Below are 21,255 nucleotides of genomic sequence, written 5' to 3' on the forward strand. Positions count from 1 at the left end.
AACATGCTACAGTTGTATAAATGTTTCAGATCCCTAGCTCACGACTCATATGTTCATTCTATTTGAACAATGAAGTTTGTCAGCTTCCTCTTTCAGTCAAAGATACTGCATTCTGTCTCTGTTGTGCAATGGTTGCCACAGATTATTACTCACCCTCTAAAACAGATATTACTTGTTGATTTAAAATTAAACAAAAAAGTGCTTCTGTTCACCCGTCTGAAATTAGCTTTTCTCACCACATAAGAAACTACTAAGAGATAGGACTCAGTGGATAACAAGAAAAGAGAGCAGGGGAATCTAACTTTTAAACAACAAAAGCCCAGGGCACAGTTTTTAGGACAAGATTCTTCATAAAAAATTCCAGTGGTCTTTAAGGGAGCTATTAATCAGGGACTCAACTCCAAGTAGGCTGATCAGTTTTGGTTGTCTCCGAGCACTGAGCCTACGTTCATAAGGTATGTAAGGAACTTTCAAACAGTGGAGTACAGAGAAAGGTGGTTTGAACATGTCACTATCAGTGGCTATAGATGAGATATCTATATTATCATATATATATATATATCAGGTTGAACTTGTCCTACTAGTGCTTAAGTTAAGCAGGGTTGTTGTAAACAGAACAGTTAAGAATATTTATCAGCTGTCTGAATGTATGAAAAAGTATGTGCCTCAGAGAGTGAAAGTGGTTTGAAGTGTAGCTGCTTCGAAACTGTGATCTTTACCTTAAGTGAATGTGTTGGAGAAAATGAAATCTCTACACCTTAAGTTCAAAAGATATCCATGAAGTCTACATATTTGCCCAGCATCTACATAAGCTTGGCACAAAAAGTAGGCTGAAATCTTCTGTCAATTTCTTGTAATCTTGACATAACTCATCGAGTATTTACAAAGCAGAAAAGATGTGTGCAGATAGGAAAAGGAAGAATTTAAATTTTCTGATTACTCAAGGTATGCAACTGTTTCCTAAACTCCACACACAGAATGGAGGTTCAATATTATTTGGGACCAACATTTTTCAGCTTGTTTGTGATCCCCAGGCAGACTCAAAAAAAAACTGTAAGCAGCATATTTTTAAGAAGTAGTTCAGAATTCATTACAGATAACTAGCAAAGAGCAGACTCGGATTGTTTCTGATTAACCGTTGTTCTCTGCAAAGCAATATCCAGCAAACATCAAAGAACAATTTCATGTTGCTGATTTATAGCTGTCTTGTACTAGCTGGAACAGTTGAAGGATGTTGCTTGCCTGAAGACAGTGGAAAAGAAACACCAGCAAGATGCACCATGTTATTTTTTTGGCCTTGTTTGAGAGGAGACAGCCTGGCTCTTAGAATGCCTGGGTATGTCTAAAAGTAGACATGGATGAATGAACAACTTGTTCTTGTTGAAATAACTGAGACTAGCAATGCAGTCTCAAGGAAGCTGAGTGATAAGGTTATTTTCAGAGACAATATCTACATGCGTTTCTTATACGTAAGCTATCAGGACATCTCCCTCTATGTAATACAGTAAAAGATGATTGGCTACAAATACATACAGTTTATTTTACTGTGGAAGAAGTGATAGCAGTCAAGACCAACATCTCCAGAACAAAATAATGCACAAGCATATTCCAGCAAGTTGAAACTTAATTACTATGGAAGTTCTACACTAGGAAAATTCTTTTATAGAACAGTGTTTTGGAAAACAGTCTTACAAACAAATAATATCATAACATTGGCAACTTCATTGCAAACTGTGAACTGAACCTCACCTGATCTCAATAAAAGACCAGATTAGTTTAAGGTCAATAAAACAGATTAGTATGTCAACCTCCAAGGTCTAGGTAGAATCCCAGTGGTGTTGAACTATCCATGTTTAAAGCCAGTCTTTTTTTAGAGCGTTAAATTTGCAGCAAGCAGTCGCTGTCCATGGTCCTTACGCAGTACACTATAACACTATTGGATGTACCAATTTTCCCTTTGGATGAAGTATCTAGCCATGGTGCTGCAGGATAAAGATATGGGATAGATGGGAAGTTCAGTCATAGTAAGTCTGTCCTGAGAGCTTGAATGTGTAGCTGTTAAGATACACATGTGAAAACTCATTTGACTGCATTTTAGAAAAAAGGCAAAGACACCCTGAGAATGTGTCTGAGAAGTCTCCTGTCCAGAATATGTACTTGTGTCATAATGCCTGTACAATTTCACTGAGACACTTCAGAAAGGGTCCCCAGTCTGTCACTGATATTTCAGACTTTTGTTAGAAATCAGACTGAATAGGATTTCAAACACGAAACCACTACTGCAGCCTTCTGACAAAATGATGTCTTAACAGAAAATAACCAGAACTGAGGGATTAAGAGTAAAAATCTAGCAAGCAGCCCTCTTATGTTGACAGAGGACTGGTACTACAAAGTTTATCTGTGTGTTGCTGCAGTTCAGTTGGTGTGAAAGCTTGTATTGAAGTCTTCTCTTCTTGAGCGTGCCTGATCTGACATGAAGCAAGTATGTTGGTCCTTCCAAACTCATGTCTCAGTCCTGTTATGATTGTTGTAAAAGACAAGATTTCACAGTTGATTTTGGGTTTCCTAATTATCTCTGAATAAATGGAGTGTATTCTGAGACTGCATGTTTCTGTCTTATCAGGATGTGCTTCTGTTTAGTGTGTTCAGCTAGCAAAAATAGTCACTGCTTTGCTTTTTAGAAGTGCTGAAATCAGCATCCAAATGATATGGACTTCAACTATGACTGTGCCTCACCTTGAATCTCATGTAATGTCTATGTAATATGCTAAGTCATACCAGAGAATGTGTACTTATGCTGAATAACTATCTTCCTGATGAAGATAGGGAAATTTGGCTACAAGTATCAGCTTCAAGACTGGGCTGTCAGGAATAAATGCCCTCCAAATAAACATTTAACAAAATCAAAAGTTTGATCTTCTCTGCCTTCTTTGGCTCCTCGATGAAGCTACTAAGCTCATTCTAACAGGTGTATATAAGATAACACTGCTGGTAGAAAAGAAAGGGAGAAAGGCATGGAAAAGCATCGCAGAAGTGAACAAAATGCCTATTTATTTGAAGTGACACTGCACACAGTTTGATGTAATAGCCCAAAACAACTTTCAAAATGGCTTCTAGTCTGCTGTTATTTTTCTTGTGAGTCCTACCATTCTGATTTCATCAGTAGCTTTGATGAAAGCACTGGAAAGATTCCTGAGAACAAAAAAATATCAAGTAAGACTGTTTTCTTTTCAAGGGGCTAGGGGAAAGAGGCATAGATATGAGGAAATTAAAAGGGTTAAGCTGCCCTAGAGATGCTTGGTCACCACCACTGTGCCCTAAGTGATGTATACTTACAGCACAGCTAAACTGACGTGTTTGAAGAGGAACTGTATCTGCTCTCAAGGCATTTCTAGGCAGCTTACAGAGCTAAAAACATGATGGAAGAAAAGGTTAAAAAATAAAATCATTAGCCGTTTTCTCCTATGTCTGCATGTCTGTAAGATGGGCTTTTACTACTATTGCAATGTAAATGCACTTTCTTTGTTTTTAATTAATTTTTTCTTTTTTTTTCCTTCTACTGTCAAAATTATTTGATGTACAAATGTTTTGAGAGTCCAAACACAGTTTATAAAACCACTAGGTTAAAGGACTTTGTAACTGGGAGAGTGTTAATGGTAAGAGAAAGTATGAAAGAAGGTGAAGAATGTTCACTGATGATTACATTTTGTTACAGATGTGTGTTCTTAATCAACAGATCAGAACCTGAGACTCCAAACCCAAACTGGTTGCAGTTTCCTAATTGCCCTATTCTTTCCATTCCTTCCTGACCAGTAATTAGCTCCTGACAAGCACCAATCATTTTGTTACAATAAAATATATTTATCAGTTACTGCTAAATGAATATCAATAAACACAATAGGTTTATTACATAGGACTTTGCTGTGCTCATTAGTATATATTAAACACTTTTGTAATTTAGGCACACAGTATGCCAGTTCCTTCTCAAATTTTTATTTCATGCAGTACATACTTTTAAATACGTTTCTGCTCACAAAACGACATATATGAGACTACTATTTATTAAAGAGTAGTTCCATTGTCTTCAATATTTTTAAAAGCATCATCATGCTTTTCTTTTAAAAAAAAGACATGGAAATTCTAAAAAAGGAAAACATAACAAATATTATAAATAATATAAAAATAATTTAATAATGCACTATAAGCAATGTAATAATTATAATACTAGAACAAAATAACAAATAACATCAAATTATTATAACATTCATTATATTATTATTATTATTAAATATTTGTGCTATGACTTCATTTTTCTGAACACTTCCTGTATTATGATAATGTCTGCTTTCCATTTCTTCAGACATGATGATATTTAAGCAGTTTTTGCAGTTGTTCATTGATAAGTAGTTGTTTACATTGCAGAATATACTGATGGAAAGTCCCTCTATAATTTTAAGAACCACAGAACATACACCAGGTGTCAAACACTGAAGACTGAAACATTTAGTTTAAAATGGCTTTTTTCCCATGCTTGTTATATTCTTTCCTGCTTAAGTATTCAACCTATACCAATTGCAATTTTTTTTTGCTTAAATCTGATGCTGCTTTTTTTACTATGCTGAAGATGCTTTTGTAAAGATTATGAATAACCTTATTCTAACCAAATCAATGGCTCATCTTTTATTTACAACTTTGAGAAGGATCCTTCAGGGTTGAAACAACAAGCAAATCCTCTGTAATTTTGAATCTTCCTAATTATACTTCTCTAACTGTAAATACTGCTCTTAATACTTTTTCAGTAGCATTTTCTTCCAAGGTTTAATTCAGTCACTTTTCTCTTACTTTTGTACTCTATTTAAGGGACCTCATATAATCTCTGAGCACAAAACATCCCAAGCCTGAAAATATCTAAAGATTTTCTCATCTGTCTGGCCTTAATCTAAAAATGTCTCACACTTCATTCTAGGCATCCCACATCAATACTGGAAAGTGAATTTGTTTTCTGTTTCAAGCTCATCCTTTCTCCATCAACCTAAGAAATTTTAACCACCTACCAAATTTAATTCCTCTTTTTTCTTACAACCACACACAAACTAGCAAATTATGGCAAATTTATTTTAGAAAGGAATGTTAACTCATGACTACACATACTGGCATAAAAACACATCAAGTCTTATTAGTTGACTCTGCTGCCATACGTTTGCATGTAACACTATCACAGAAATACACTATTTCGTTGCCTGAAAAATGAAGGACCTGCCTACATGCTGATTCTTCTTTCCTCTTAACACATATATCTCAAAAATCTGTAGGCCTCCCTTCACATTTCCCCTTTCCTTCCTCTTTTTTTTTTTTTTTAAGGAAGGAAACGAGAGAGATGAAGCAGGAAGAGGAGGAGCTATACCTCTTTGTTTCACCTAAATAAACCTGAAATTTCTATCCTAGATGCAAAAGGCTTTGTTTCGTATGCTTTTATTATAACTAGCTTTCCACAGAAATGCAGAAGTAAACAGCAAAATATGCAACACTGAACAATCATTTCAATTTCTCAACTCACAGATTCAGCTACAACCTAGCAAAACATTTCCATCAGTGTAACAAATACGTTGTGAAAAAGTAATCTGTGTGTGTGTGTGTGTGTGCACTCACGTGCAAACATCACACAACTGAAAGTAATTAAAAGATAGGTTAGGCATCCAACAGTTAATAAATAGAAGAATTATGTGTAATCTTCAATTCAGCCCCCATTTTGTACAGATTATGATCTTAATTTTTCTTACAAAAAAGCCTCCTCATACAATCAATGGGCCATAACCATGCATTTATATTTAACCTCAAAGAATTCTCCCCCAAGCACTCCTGAACAAGTGTTTTAACTGAACAGAAAGACTTCCCTTAACACTTCTCTTCCATCGTCTCTTTATGAAACACTTACTTACACCAAATTACTTCATTAGCACAGCCTGTCCCATGAAATTAAGGTCCATAATTACTGCTACTTTGCTAGAGATTACAGCCAGAACTGTCATTTAGCATCCATTCATCTGGGTGTCAACCTAGAAACATCTCAAAATGTGATTTTACAGAGCACTTAGCATTATATTTCACATCTTATGTTCAAGCCACATTTCCAGTCAGTTTCAGTAGGAGCTGTGTATATGAAAGACTTAGTTTCAGTTGTTTGTTTTGTCCATCCTCAAAGACTAGGAAAACAGATCAGCAAATCAGACTTCACAATGGTACCCAGATACCTAGAACCATTCAGTAACTCTGATAAGAGACTAGACTAAAACACACTTTTATCACAGAGCATCAAATTACCACAGACCATGAAGTCATATTCTTTTCTTCATGCTGTTTTCTATTTCACTTACTAAACACATTCTAATCTCTAGAACAATGAGGTACAAGACCAGTGAGGTGGTTTTTCTATGCAACCTATCTCATCACCAGGACTGCAATTCTATTATTGCAGACTTAAAGCCCAATTTTATAAAAGGCAACTTCTGAATGCTGGACTCAAGCTGTAACATTATTTCAAACATAGGAGGTTTAACGGGATTTCAGTTAAAACACTCAGCTGTGAAAAAGGGACCTCACATGAGTCTAGCTGGGACATTCAAAAAGAGAGATCTTAAGTTCACTTGTATTGAACTTCACCGTTTGAGATGCTGGAATAACTTGTGCTCATGGCAATCATGGAATATTGGCATATGAGGGGAAAAAACTGTCTTGGCAGTACAACTGGACAATACTGAGAGCAAAAGAACTGCAACTTCGACTCTCACTTCAGATTCCACCATCAGAGGCCAAAATATGCAAGTTACTTTTTTGGTACCACCTTCTTAATTCCCTAAACCAGACACAAGCAAAAAAGTACTTTTGTAAGTGTCACACATTAATACCAGAAGTATGATGAAAATCTCACCTTTTTTCTCTCCCCTGTACATTTAAGTAACGTATACATTTGTACACACATGCCCTTCTAAAGTAAAGAAATCAAATGTAATTTTTAGTTTAAATGCTGCAAATGAATATTCAGCTTAAGTCAGCCTTGAATCTTTTTTTTTAAACTATTTAAAGATAATTGTATTGCCTTTAGTAGGAAAAAAATTTGCCCCTTCTTCTTCAAAATAAAGTTTATGATTACATCTAATGCACACAAAATGAGATATCAAATCATGAGCCACAGGTCAACAAATTAAATATTGCACATCTGATTAACCATCACCTGTACATTCCATTCTTGTTATTAACAAACTACTCCTGCTATTGTGTCTATACAGCTTTGAGGTACAGCAGCAGCTGACTTTCTCCACAGTAAAGGCTGCTTCACTGACTGCATAACAAAACAAACATAAAGTATATTATATTATGCCATAGAGTACAGCCAGAAAAGTATTGAACAAACAGAATGAAACACATTTAGGCTCTTTTTCCACAGGTAGAGAAGAGATGTCTAGCAGACATGGTGAATGCCATGAACAGATAATAGTTTTTTTCACTGCTGTATCTACTGAGTACTATTTAATCAAACTTCTACTGATGAACAAAAATTAAGTATAAATAATATTTGTTTTGCTAGGAACTTTGTGCTTCAGCAGGAATAGAAAACTGTGCAATATGCACAAATGTCTAAATCAATTGCATTTCATACAATAATTAACTTCCTAGGAACAGTTTATCTTCATCAAACAGTGACACCAGTAACAGTATAATGAGATCAGTTTCATTAAGGTGAGTTCAGTTTAATTTTAACACTACAGGTATTTACCTTTGAGTTCATGCTGAGTGGTGGTTCGCTTTCTGGTGGTTACTACTTATTTCAATATATCTACATTGTTTATTAATGTGTTTCTGACGAGTGAGTGATGAAATTGAAAATTTAACATAAAAGCAATGGTAAGTCCTGGAAGTACTAATATAATGAACAGTCTGCGTGTATCAGGAAGTACATCTTCTAGACCTATGCCCAGGTAATCATGTGCTATACACATTACTAGCAGGCAGATACTTTCACATGGCAGGCTTATTCTTTTCCCCTTTTGAGGCAAATGCTTAGATTTAATACTACCCACAACAAAATTTGTCTCTTTCACCATGCCTCTATCCCTCAGACTTATAAGTACCTCCAGGGCAATATAACAATTTAACAATTATTTAAGTTTTAGTGAAGTTCAAGTGTTTAATGCAGTTACCTGAAACTAAGGAGGGGAAAATCAAGTTGCTACAACATAGTGAGTCACTGAGAAAAAAACATGCAAGATAAAGCACAGAACTATGGAAAAATCTTGGAACTACTATCTTCAGAGGAAATCAAAGGCTGAATTTACTGTGCAACAGCTCAGCATCAATAGAACTAATCAAAGCCTGATTTCTGGTGGATCTGTATTTTTCATATAAAGCTTCTAATATAGACTATGTAATGCCAGACCATAAAGGGAAAAATTTATGTTATAACCTTTACCTCAGTGAAAGTATGCATTTGCTTCTATGCAGCTTAGGAGTTCACTGCCCCCTCCCTCCAAACTGTAGAATTTTTCTGTTGTTGAGATCTTGTACAAATTTGGTTGATACTGATTAACACACTACTAAAGTTACTTGAGGAGATGGACAAATTTGCAACGTAATCACATAAAGCTACTTAGCCCCACAGAAGTAGACTCAAATTTGTATGTAATTTTTATAGGCATATTTTAGCAGACCACTCACCCCCTGTCTTCCCAGTGTATCCTACCAGGTGCTCAAGTGCTTGTAGGACCAAAAAACACTTTCTAAAACAGCCACCCAGCTTTCCCTCTTTGGAGACAAAAATAAAACCAAACCTCATCTGATCTTTGAGTTTTTTGCTAACACATGCATAATTCAACTAAATTTAGAGCTGTGTCAACGTAACATTGAGTCTAGGCTCCTGTAAATGATGGGAGAATTTATCTGAAACCAATAATGAAGAACATAAAACAAAATTCTCTCATGGCAATTACTGTGTCTTGATATTTCATATCATGAACCCAATTAATTTCAAATGGACAAAACAACACAGTGTGTTTCCACAGAAACACGTTAGATGAGGATGCATCCTAAATAGTGGTCTCAGGAAATGAGACTGCATTGCGGAAATGTAGCTCTGAAATACATTTCAAAGACAAATTAAAAGTATTTTAAAAACAGGACCTTGTTTCAACATTGTGTTTCAAACATTAATGAATTCAACGGAACACACAGATAACAAGATCCCCAACCAAATGCTAATGACCTTATTAGTAACACAAGGGTGAAGCAGCTTGTCAGCATAAATCTTTATATAAAGTTGTAAGCAGCTAGCTCATTCTGCTCTGGAATAGGATTTTTAAAAAAATCAGAATTGTGTTTCTTTCTAAAAAAATCCATCTTGACTAATTGATTAAGATAAGTTTCAAATATGGAATTGTAAATATCGTTTCTAGTAGTTTAAGGTCAGTAGTTTCAGTCAAGATGCTCTTACACTGTAGAAGCCGGTTTTTATGTAACCGCAACTTAATAATTTGAGTTGGCTCTGTAAAATGGCAGAGCATACAGAAAATCTAACCCCTTTGGGAGATGTAATCAAAAACTTTAAACACTGGCCTAATCTTTGCTTTCATTAAAGGCAGAAGGAAGTTTTCCTTTAATTTATTTAGTCCTTGAACCTCAATATTGTTCAATGAAAACAGTATGAAATTGTGGCTGATGAGGTCTTCTGCTTAGTGTCAAGAAAAATCTTGATACTAAACCACTATTTATCTAATAGCATATGATCCACAAGAACTTCAAAGTACAGTCTTATTCTAATGTATATCTGAAACATAAATAATATTCAGCATATTTGTAGAAGCTTTGTGAGACATGGATTTTTTCCTGCAACTGAGTACTGCATACATCTTTGCATGAGTTGCTATACATATCTGCACATACACACAAATAGTGTAGTGAAAAACAATCCAGTAGTAAACATAAGCTGTGCTCAACACACTGCATGTACAATCAATAATGAAGAATAAGAACATATTATTTCTTAATATATACATAGTAATAAAACTTGAGAAACAGGTGAAAAGTTAATAGCAGATAGTTACATATAGAATATAGAATAGTTACATGCTATAGGACTACTTGTGTCCATTCTTTAGGACTGCACTTAGATAAATTACAACCTTCTTTAGCAAGAACAGGAAGAACAGGAAAATCTAATGAGATTAAAATGCACTAATAAATCTTACCTACAAAGCTAGAGAACAGTGGTAGACTAATTTTTTTTGTATTTCTTATATAGCATTCAATCACATTAGCTATACAGAACACTGCAAATTGTATGAATTAAAGATAAACAGATTAAAAATTCCATTACTTGTTAACAATCAGGATATAATTTATCAGTATTTTACTTTGGCGAGTCCCTTACTTAACACAGAAATAAACAAGTACATACCCTGATCCAAAATCTCTTCCTTTTCTTTTTTGTCCTGCTGCAGCAAAGAACTTTTATCAGTATCCTTGGTTTCTGAAAAATGGATTTAGGATATGATGTTAACCTCTGTGTGTGAATGGCACTGACCATTCTCCTAATGGGGAAAAAAATGGCCTTCTGAAATGAAGATTTGGTATTTTTATCTATCTATAGTAGTTCTACCAAACAGTGCAGCAGTAAAACAACTGGAATAAAAATTAAGATTTGTATTTTGCTACACAGACATACCAGTCAGACTGCTTCTGTATGATACTGCTGCTGCAACTTGTATGCCTACTAGTGTTCAATATAAACATTTGATTCCTCTCATAACAAGGCAGTGGGATGCAGAAAATTATGGAAATGTTATAATTCAACTTTGTAGGAAACAGAAGATAAAGCAAATATTAAGAAATTGTTAATATAAAATACTAATATTTGGCCTAGAAAAGAAGTCAATATTCTGGGTACACAGCTCACATAGCTATAAAAATATGTTGGAAATTGAAAGATGACAATAGGAAGGAACAGATTATAGCAGACATTTCCACCAAAACCAAAAGCAGAATCCCATGATGGTCTACAATTAGTGATTTGAATTTTATTCAGAATTGTGTATCCTTTTTATGAAGATTTATCATATCAAAGCAACAGAGACAAACACATCAGCGAGCAAAACCAGACTTGCATAAAATGGATGACAAGTTTTTTTCACCTTCATGATGACCATGAGTCATCTTTAGCATATCAGACTTGACTGGAATAGGAATATTTGCCTCCTGTGGTATATTTCTGAACATCTCAGGGTTTGCGTTCTGTGTGCAGGTCATATACGAAACAGCATGCCTGGCTTCCATATAGTACATAATGTAAAAATTACACATTTCATCATTGGCTGTTCCCCTACACAACACAGAAAAGACGCAGCAGTTAGGAAAAAATGAGCTGAGTATAACTGTTATTCAATTAATCTAACTTGTTTAACAACAAAAGTTGCAATGAAATGTTTAGAAGACCCACATTAAAACATTTAACAGCTTCACTACAGTGAATATCAAAAATTTCTTTTAGTTTACACTACGGAATACCAGTTTCAACAAACTCCCCAGGTATCTCAGAAATTTCTAACAATTTGGTTTTGATTCTACAGAAAACTGCATCAACTACTTAAACTGATCTTCTTTCTCATCTCCCCTGCATACTCCTCATAGTCCCCAGTGTGTCATCACCTATGCACATGTGCTGATGAATTATGGCAGAATCGTATCATTCGTTACATCACCTTTTATATACTTCTCTGTCAGTTTGGGGCAAGCCTAATTTAAAATCATTGTAAATAATGTCTGTTTCATTTCAGCTATCTTTTATGTCAGTTCTTTTACCCTCATGTTTCAGTGCATCCATTTATTGGCCAATCACATCCATTTTAATGCAGCAAAACTTAATTTCATTATATACTAAGATATAATAAATATGTCTTAAAGACAAAATGGCAGTGCCATCTTGAGAATAATTTGATCACAAGCTTCTGTAAGGAAAACGAGTGCAAGAGGAATGATTAGACACTAGCAAAATTCAGTTCTTTGATGAATGTTGTGCATGCACTTGAAACAAAGAGGCTCTTCTGTACTGATACATGATCGTGTCTTCAACAGAAGAAACAGCTGGCACAAGAAAGAATTTTTTGTGAAAAATATTACTTTGTGAAGCAGACAATACAGGGCCTCTTTGCAGCTGTGATCTGTTTCTGTTTTTTTCCTCTGCCATATAGATTGATATATTTTATTTATAGCTACAATCCTGACAACAGAATAAGCTAATACTTATAAAGAAATGTTCACAAAATAAAGGATTTTACACTAAGATTTTTAAATTAGCTTTCACAATTAACCAGCGAGCCTACACTCATAAGAGATACGGGGGTGGCCTGTTACTGCTTGCAAAAGACGTCAGTGCTGACTTTTTCAGCAGCATCCTGCAGCATTCATTTATTCACCATAGCAACAATAATGACACCAGCCTGAGGGGAGACAGGGGGAACATGGGAGAAGAGACTGTTTCAAAAGGGGAGTTGGTATTTTTCCATGCATTGAAAATTTAGCATCCCTTGGAGACCACAAAAATCAAACTCTGACTTGGCAAGCACTGCTTAAGCTTTTAGAAAGCATTAACATCACTGTTGGACTCCCAGTATCTGTCACTATAATTGCCTCCTCTTTAAAACTCCAGTAGATAAGGGGATGTGGAATCTACACAAACTCTGGTTTACCTGACATGTTACTGTGTCTAAACATTTCAAAGTTGATCATTTTAAATATTCACAGTTAAAAAAAAAACAAAACCAAAACCTCTTTCAACAACAGTTGTAGTAAATTCACAGAAGACCCAGAATCCATTTGTGTTGAATCTTTAACCCTCTACTGAGATGCAATCTTATGGTGCTCAGTGCACTAAAAAACTTGACCTTTGGGGTGCTGCAGCACATGCTTCCAGAATGGAGAGATTTCTGCAGGTAATCTTCATATCTCTATATATGCACTAAATTAAAGTTCAAAGAACTGGAGCTGGTTAAGAGAATATTAATATTGCATCTGTTTTTACAGCTGTATTTGTCAGCTTGGTCTTAATAGAGCTCTGACTGTCATCTTTGGCTGAATAGTGTCAGGGAAGACAAAATGGAAATGTATGCTAGGCTTTGGAGCAGGGCTCTCATCCTGAACACAAGTACTGAGAGGTCCCTGCTAAGTTGACCCTGGGAAAAGCAGAGTTAACGTTTCTTTTTGGTAGCTAGAAGAGTGCTGTGTTTTGGTTTTAACATGGGGTTTGTTATGAGAAAAATGCTGGTAAGAACACTGATGTTTTTGGCTGCTGCTGGGGAAGAAGGAAGCAAGAAGACTGCCAGGACTGCATGATGAGTGCATAAACACCTGGTGGTGTCAAGCTGGTAGGAAAGTACTGTAACTTGATGGAAAAGTACTGTAACTTTCGAAAGGTATATAAGCAGCCTGCGTGCTGAAATAAAGTGTTTCAGCATCACCCATGATCTGAATCCATGCCTCAGTCGCCACAGAATAGCATCACTGACAAACACAGTTCAGATTTTCCTATTTACCATTATTAGTTATTTATGGTTTTAATGTTTTTCATAAAAGCCTGTATATTCTTAAATTGAAAAAAAGGTAACTGGTATATTGTTCCAAATTTTTAATGTTAGACTTTACAATGGGTCAAAACTTATCAGTATTTTATAAGCTTCCATAAATTTCCTTCCTGAAATAATGAAGAGAAATTGTGAAACTTTATTACTTTGTTTTAAACAGTTAATAGTTTCAACTTATTAAAAAATACTTTTTTAAAGAACTGATATTCTAAATCATTCTCTAAATGCAGAATAGCTCAAGATCTGAGTAAGGTGTTTAACAGCATAGCTTCACCTAAGAAATGTTCTGAACACTTCAGTGAAGTCATTATTCACATAAGTAAAGGCAATGAACATTGTGTAGAGTTAAATCTTTAGCAGACTAGACAGCAGAACAGACCATTCTGGCAGAATTTAACAGTTTGTTGGAATTATCTTGGAAGAAGACATGAAACAAATACATTTCTACAGGTAACCAATACCTTGGGAAAAAATGGTTAGGGAATGGAGCAAATAGAGAAAATTTACCCTATATGTGTCTCTGCAGTTCTGCCTTCACCACTGAACACACATCTAGCTGCTAGGATATCATCATAGCTAACATCTATAGGATGTTCTACTGGATAGAATGCCTGAAAGAGAGGATTCAGCATAATCAGTGAAAATGTCTCATATTATTTATGTCAATATACACACACACACAAGAACAACAGTGCTACGTATCTGAAAAGTAATTTCAGAATGGTTTTTGCATCACAATGTAATCATGGTAATACTTTGCAGTATTCACTTCCAGTGGCACAACATGCACCAGTGAAAAACACTGTGGGTACAAGAACGCCAATTCAACTTCTCTGTTTTAAATAAAGATAATTAAAATTTAGAGTTAGAATTAGAAAAACAACTAACCTGTGGTAGTTGTGGACTCTGTCTACCAATCAATGTCCATTGACCATTTCTCACTCTGTATCCACTCACTACTTTACCTATAACATATCAATATGTATGTGAACATGAGACATACTTCTAAAAAACTAAGGTGTGGTGTCAACATTCTTCTGTTAAGTATTTGATATTCCGATGTTGCAATAAAACTCTTACCTAGTCTGTGTGTATGAACCCTGTAGGCAAAAAGGTGCATTGGAAACCTTTTGTAGCGGCAGGCAATGTCTGCATCAACCACTGTTAAAACGATGGCAATAAACAAAGAAAAACATGTTATCAAACAGAAATGTTACACTGCTGTACTTAATTCAGTGTGGCTTACAAAAGGTATACCTACACTGGACCAGAGAAAATTTCAGAAAATACTGGCTAATATCATATTTCTGCAGTGTCTATCTCAAGGCATCTGTAAAGAAAAACTAATAAAGTATAGTAGAAGTCACTTGAAAATTACTTTCTGTGGTGAAGTACATACAAAATGGGGCTGAAACTCAGTAGTGTTTTTTCCAGCATACACTACTACTATTTAATGAAGTAGTGAATAATAGATTTACTTACAGACTACGCTGAGGGACACCTAAAATAAACATAGCTACGGTAAATAGTCTACTCAGGAGAAAGCTGAAATAAACTGATAGAATTCTAAACTGATACAATTTATAATGAAAGCTTGATTTTAAGATCTTATAGTTCTAGGCCCAGTCTGAAGATCAGATGCAGACTTTGGCTGTACAGGCAGTGTCTGCAGGCTACTATTTGTTAGGTGCAGTAACAGTAGCTAAGGAAGAAAGAACCTACAGAGAAATTCCTCTGCTGATGCCTCTCTGAGAGATATATGGGGACTGGCTGCATTTTTCCTGTTGTAACAGACTTCATTCTTTAGTTAAGAACTGCAAAACTGACTGAACATGAAAAGGCAGTCATCAACAGGCACAGAACTAGTTTTACTCCCCTTTTGCTCAGCCCTCCATCTGAAAATGTAAATTTCCGCATTGATCAAGTATTTTGGGGTGAGTGTGCGTATGTTTTAAATATGCTTTCTTATTGAAGAGCAAAATATATTCAGTTTCAATTAAAATAAAAAAAAAATTTAAGTTGCTGAATTCACTGAACAGTTGGAGTCTGCTGAGCATTTGACCATCTCATCCTATTTAGCCAGCTAACTGTAAATGGGACAAATGGTGTTCTTGGATATCTAATTTCAAATTCCAGTACCGCATAGGAAAATGCAAAGTCAATGTTCAACTTCATTAAAACAGATCATTCCATGCTAGCTTGAAGAAATGATATTGGGACTATCCAAGCTGACTTTCAGATGGAGTCCACCAAACAGTATTCTGAACAGAAACTGTTTGGAAACTTTGTTTTACAATGTTTTTTCATCATTTTGACCTTCTAGCCAACTAAGAACATAGGAATAAAATTTTTAAAGAGCAGCTTTTTAGTTGTAGAAATTCATTTATTAAAGCTGAACTCTTAGTAAATCACAAAAATCATGAATGACAAATGCAGATGAAGAGTAGTCAAAAAAATGATGGTTTTTTTTTCAGGGGAGGGGCAGAATAAGAAAATAGGTAGGGGTCTTTTGGTAAAATTTTAAGACAAAAATAAATCAAAGAAATATTCTTAAGAATCCTAAAAACTTCAGTATTGCACAGAACATTAGTGTTTTGTACAACATTGTTTTCTACAATATTGATCACTTTTGCTCATGTAGTCATTAGGAAATATGATACAATTTTAAAATTATCACTATTTTCTAATAATTTGCTTGATTAAGCAGTTAACTTGTTCATCTACAATTCAGCAAATTTCTCCTAAATTTTCTTCCACAATAAGCAGTAAAAATAAATCAGATGTTGAAATTATATAATCACTTTGTAGAATTATGACTCACCTTTCTCACCTGGTGGTATTACAGTGTTCACAGACATCATAAGATACATTCCAGCAATCAAAGGCTGCCTGCAATTCAAAACCCAAGATCTGCTAAACAAGTCCTTTGTAAAACCTGACTGCAAGTGACACGATATGTAATACCATCTAACTCCACTGATTTCTAAACATCGGATTACATCTGAAATTGGTCTACAGAGAAAGAAGCTGTTACACCGAACTTCCCTTTCCCTCCTTTTTTTCATACTGAGCTACAATTTTTAAAGCATCTTCTACAAAGCATGCGGAATAGGACAAAACAATCATCTACAGTATTACTGTCCTTGTCACAGATTTCTAAATAGGAAGCTCCCAAACTGGATTAACTCAGTAGTGATAGCACCATTTCCTCATGTTTCTTAGCAGAACAAAGATTTTTGCCAGAAGGTAACACATGGCTTCAAAATTCTTAACATTGTGAAGCATGTATTATTTTAATTTCACATGTTTTCAAATCAATCTAACTGAAAAGTTTCCATGCCTTCTCGTTGATAAAAAAAATCGTAATACATAAGTATTTTTACAGATACTTACTTTTGATGTGTCAGATGTAAAGTTACACCAGAGCAGTCCTTGTGTTTATCTGTACAAATCATAAAACAGTTTAATTACCAGCAACCGAATCCATGCATTAATTATATTCTTTTGCTGTATGAAAAATACCAGGAGACAAAGTAAGTTTTAGTCTTACTGTTTGCAGTAAAACTTTCATACTGTGGAAACATGACTCAAATTCGCACAAATCTGAACATTACAGTGCTGCATTTGTAGCAAAATCCTAATAAAAACCAAAACTCTGGTGGATGAAAAACTGCTTTTTTGGCACGAGAATTTTCAGATCTTTATCAACTAGCACCTGGGAGATGAAACAGTGTAATTTTTATAATATCAGAAAAAGTTGGTTTGCTTCAAACTAATTTGTATTTTGACAGAAATTAGAAAAATTAAAAATTTGTAGAAGAGCAATGCTTTTAGCCATTAATAATGAAGCAGCCAGAAATCATGGTAATGATGCCAACAGGTGAACACTTGAGATACTGGCATTGGTTCTGTTTAACACTGGATATCTTGGGAGGACAGTAAAAATAGTTAATTTATTTGTTAATGTACTGTATCAGCATTATTTAATAAGTGTGACATTTTAATCTAAAGATATTATTGTCTTGATAGTTACTCAGTTTTAATTGGTGACCTGGGAGCTCAGTCTTCATTCTTTTTCAAGAAAGTTGACTTTTCTTATGTTTATACCAAAACCAACACTAGTTAGAGGATGGTTATAACTCCAATGTATTTTGCTTCAGCCATATAGGCAGACGGAAAGCATGTTAGTCGCCAGGTACCCGATCAGAAGGGGAACCAAGATAAGGCTTGGGCAGACGGGCTTAGGGCCGTATACAGCATACAGCTGTGTTTGATATAGTGCCATAGTACTCTTGGAACAATAGCCGAAACAGTCAGATAACCAAATGAAGCAGCCAGATAGCCAAGTGCAGCAAGGAGCATGCTCCAACCTCTGGAGTCAGAAGTTTAAGACTGAGGAAGACACCGAGGCTTCCTCCTGAGACCCCCAGAGAGACCTCTCAAACCAGACTGTGCAGACTTTGAAGGGGAGGATCCAATGTTAACGAGTCCCCTGAAATAACAAAATATGTAAGAGATTTCTGAGAAAATTGATGAATATGTAACTGATAAGGACTATAAATACTGGAAACAGACCATGGCTGAGTGCGCTTAGTGGAACCCTCACCTTCCCTATGTGCCCAGTAGTGTAATAAAGGGCTTTGCTTTGCTAGACTTTGTCTCCCAACTGACTTTGTTTCTGAGCCATTTCCCACAGTAAGTAAACAGAAAATGCTGAAAAAGTATCCTCTAACAGTATATGCTTCAGGTAAGAAAGACAACAAGAGTAGTTATTGATCTGCTAACAAGTGGTAACTTGAGAGAGATTTTCCTCTCATCAGTAGCTAGATTCCAAACCGAAAAAAGCAGTGCAATTGAACAGATGGAAGGATAGAGACTAGAGTGGGATAAAACAGGGAGACTTTACAGATTAAAAAGTATCAGCTTAGTTTTTCAAACATTAGCTATTTTTGTCACACCATATTTAATTATCAAGGGATAATATGCAGTTTCTTTTTTACCACTATTCATTCTAGAACTTAATTTCAATATGTTCACAGTCACTACTTTTACAAAATGTACAAATTAGTACATATGTTATGCAAGTGAAAAAGTTGCTAACCCAATTTCACTAGCTTCTCATAAAGCTCATCATCATGGCATCTGAGAATTATTAGTTTCTCCAACTCTGTGTGTCCCAACAAACACTTCTGTATTTAAAAATCTGAATCAGTAAATCACTGTTGTATCTTTATAAATAACAATAAAAAAGGAAAGTCTTCATAGTATACACAAAAATTAGAACAGTAGCTCTTTCATCAAGATTACCTACTACTGTAGTTTCACTGAATGTTTAGAAAGCATGTCTCATGAGAATTTTTGAAACAGGTGTGATGGAAATCACAATCAGAAGGAAAGCAGGTGAAAATACAATTGGTAGTCCAGAAACAAAAGCATAGTCATTCAATGCGGATGGAATTTCTGACTGTCTGTGTCAAGCTACATGTAGTATTGTTTCAGGCACAGAGAGTTGGGTGCCTATCTTCTGTATAAAAGATTGAATATGGGTTTGGCACAGTACTGACAAAGTTCACTTGCAATTACAATAGAAGTAGTTTGAGACTATGCACATGTGCACAAAAATGCAAAGCTAGACAGCCAGTTACTGCTGCTGCAATGCCCACATTTTCTCTGTTGTATAAAACTGCCAAATAAACAATATATTGTAGAAAGCAGAGATTTTTGGTATAATAACATACATTTTAATATGTCATTTTTATGCAAATATGCATGTTTGTATAGAAAAACAGTAGACACTGAAAAATTAATCTAAAATTTAAGATAAAAACTCTCAAATTTAAAGTACAATCTTTAAAACAAATTTAAGACATAGTATTTTTTTTTTTTCAAGTTTCTTATTAAAAATGAAAAAAAAAATTTAAATCTTTTGATAAGTACATTCATGACATGGTAAGTCATTTGCAGAGGGTGGCAGAGAGAGAGGTAAAGAAAGAAGATAAAAGGTTGAGGGAGAAAGAAGGGACAGGGCCAAATAAAAGACTAAGTTAGAGTAGATAAGGGAAAAATGACAAAGTCAAGATATGGTTAGCACTGGCTAAAGATGGAAAGAAAAACTGAAGTTATGCCATGACAGAATAAGCACTAGTTTTCAATCACAGACAGCAAATGTTGCTTCCAAATAGCCAAGTCATGAATCCAAAAGCACCAGAAACACTAAGCTATTAGGACAAAAGTAGGTGAATCATAAGAGAACATTCAAGAGAAAGAGAAATTAAATTACTTATCCATGGTTTTAGAAAAAGTTCAAGATATGTAAATACTGATCATCCTCCTCTACTCTTCACTGTAGGAACCTTCACTTACAATCTCAATACCTCTATGTTTGCTATAAAGGTCTTTGTGAAGTCTCTTTTGTTTCACCTTCCTTGTTTCAAACTAAATTGACTACGTTTTTGGCTATTCATATAACACAGGCGATGCTGCAGAACTCTGCTTTAATAAGTTTAACATTGTTAGAAAGTTTGAACTACACCAGTTTTAATGGAAGTTGGGAAATGCCTGCTTCTTCTCAGAACATTTTACTTTATTACTTAATTACATTTAAAATGCAATCTGTAGATTTGTGTGTCTCAGTTCTGCAATTTGCAGTTGAAAACATCATTATCCTGTTTTTAAACACTGCTGAAAAACTGTCCCAAAACAATAAAACCAAACCTGTCATACGCCAAACATGAGTCATGTTTGAAAAATCTAACCCTTACTATGTTCTAGTGTCTCTTAAAAAAAGCACAGCGGGAGGAGGGAAACAACTCCAATGTATTTCAGTTTGCCAATATTAAAGTGTTTTCACACTATGTAAATTTTCAGAGTATTGAAAAAATGTTCATTCAGTATTTTCATCTAAATTGAGCAATTTCAAAATGAACTGAAGACAGTAGGAAAGTTATTATTGCTACCATATAAGGCAATCATTAATTGGTATCAGGAGAAACATAAATCAACATCTGGCACAAGAATCTGATATGCAGTGCCGTGCCAAGAGTAAAATATTGGTCTAGACTTTTAAGAAATTCCTACAGTGCATTATAATTTTGTCTGTGGTTATATTTAGCCATGACTGAGACAAACAGTTTTCTAACAACTACAAAGGTATGCCAGAAATGCTTTTTTCTTGCTTCTCCTTCCTTACAGCTCACCTCCTTGAAACATGCAAAGTTGCAGAACCTTCCACCCAAGAATACTGACTGCAGTGAGGCCATGCCCATTCCCAATGCAATCTTTTTTTCAGGATTAGCTGTGTTACCTAACCAAAAATATCCTTAAACAATGCACAAACCAAATAAGATCTTAAAATCTCCTTTCCAGTCTGTCAGTCCATCTTATCTAACTATTTTGATTTCTTTGTTTCAGCTACTCAGCAAATATGAGTTGCTCTGGGATAAAGAAGTTACTAGTTACTATTTGCTATGTGGCAAAGACAGAAAAATGCATTTTTATATCTCACAAACAGGTTCGAGTGAAAGTCAATTGTCTATGAAGAGTTTCCAACTCAAATGAAACTAGAAGCTGTACTTATGATTGCCTTTTGTGTGATGTGCAAATAACACAACCATATTAAATATTCCCTGCT

General features: G+C 35.0%; 1 protein-coding gene across 8 annotated transcripts in view; it reads right to left on the reverse strand.

The window, feature by feature from the left end:
* The window catches only part of PAM (peptidylglycine alpha-amidating monooxygenase), a 148,094-nt gene that overhangs the window by 26,798 nt on the left and 100,041 nt on the right, over window positions 1–21,255 (reverse strand). For all 8 annotated transcript variants that reach the window (XM_042787674.1, XM_042787673.1, XM_042787672.1 and 5 more), the window contains 7 exons: window positions 17,019–17,067; window positions 16,447–16,514; window positions 14,706–14,786; window positions 14,514–14,590; window positions 14,133–14,236; window positions 11,181–11,368; window positions 10,448–10,519 (listed from right to left, as the gene is read on the reverse strand). In XM_042787674.1, the coding sequence (XP_042643608.1) occupies window positions 10,448–10,519; window positions 11,181–11,368; window positions 14,133–14,236; window positions 14,514–14,590; window positions 14,706–14,786; window positions 16,447–16,514; window positions 17,019–17,067 (639 nt within the window). The remainder of the gene's footprint in view (window positions 1–10,447; window positions 10,520–11,180; window positions 11,369–14,132; window positions 14,237–14,513; window positions 14,591–14,705; window positions 14,787–16,446; window positions 16,515–17,018; window positions 17,068–21,255) is intronic.

The sequence above is a fragment of the Tyto alba genome, unplaced genomic scaffold (assembly GCF_018691265.1).
Source record: "Tyto alba isolate M040663 unplaced genomic scaffold, T.alba_DEE_v4.0 Super-Scaffold_13, whole genome shotgun sequence".
Lineage (NCBI taxonomy): Eukaryota > Metazoa > Chordata > Aves > Strigiformes > Tytonidae > Tyto > Tyto alba.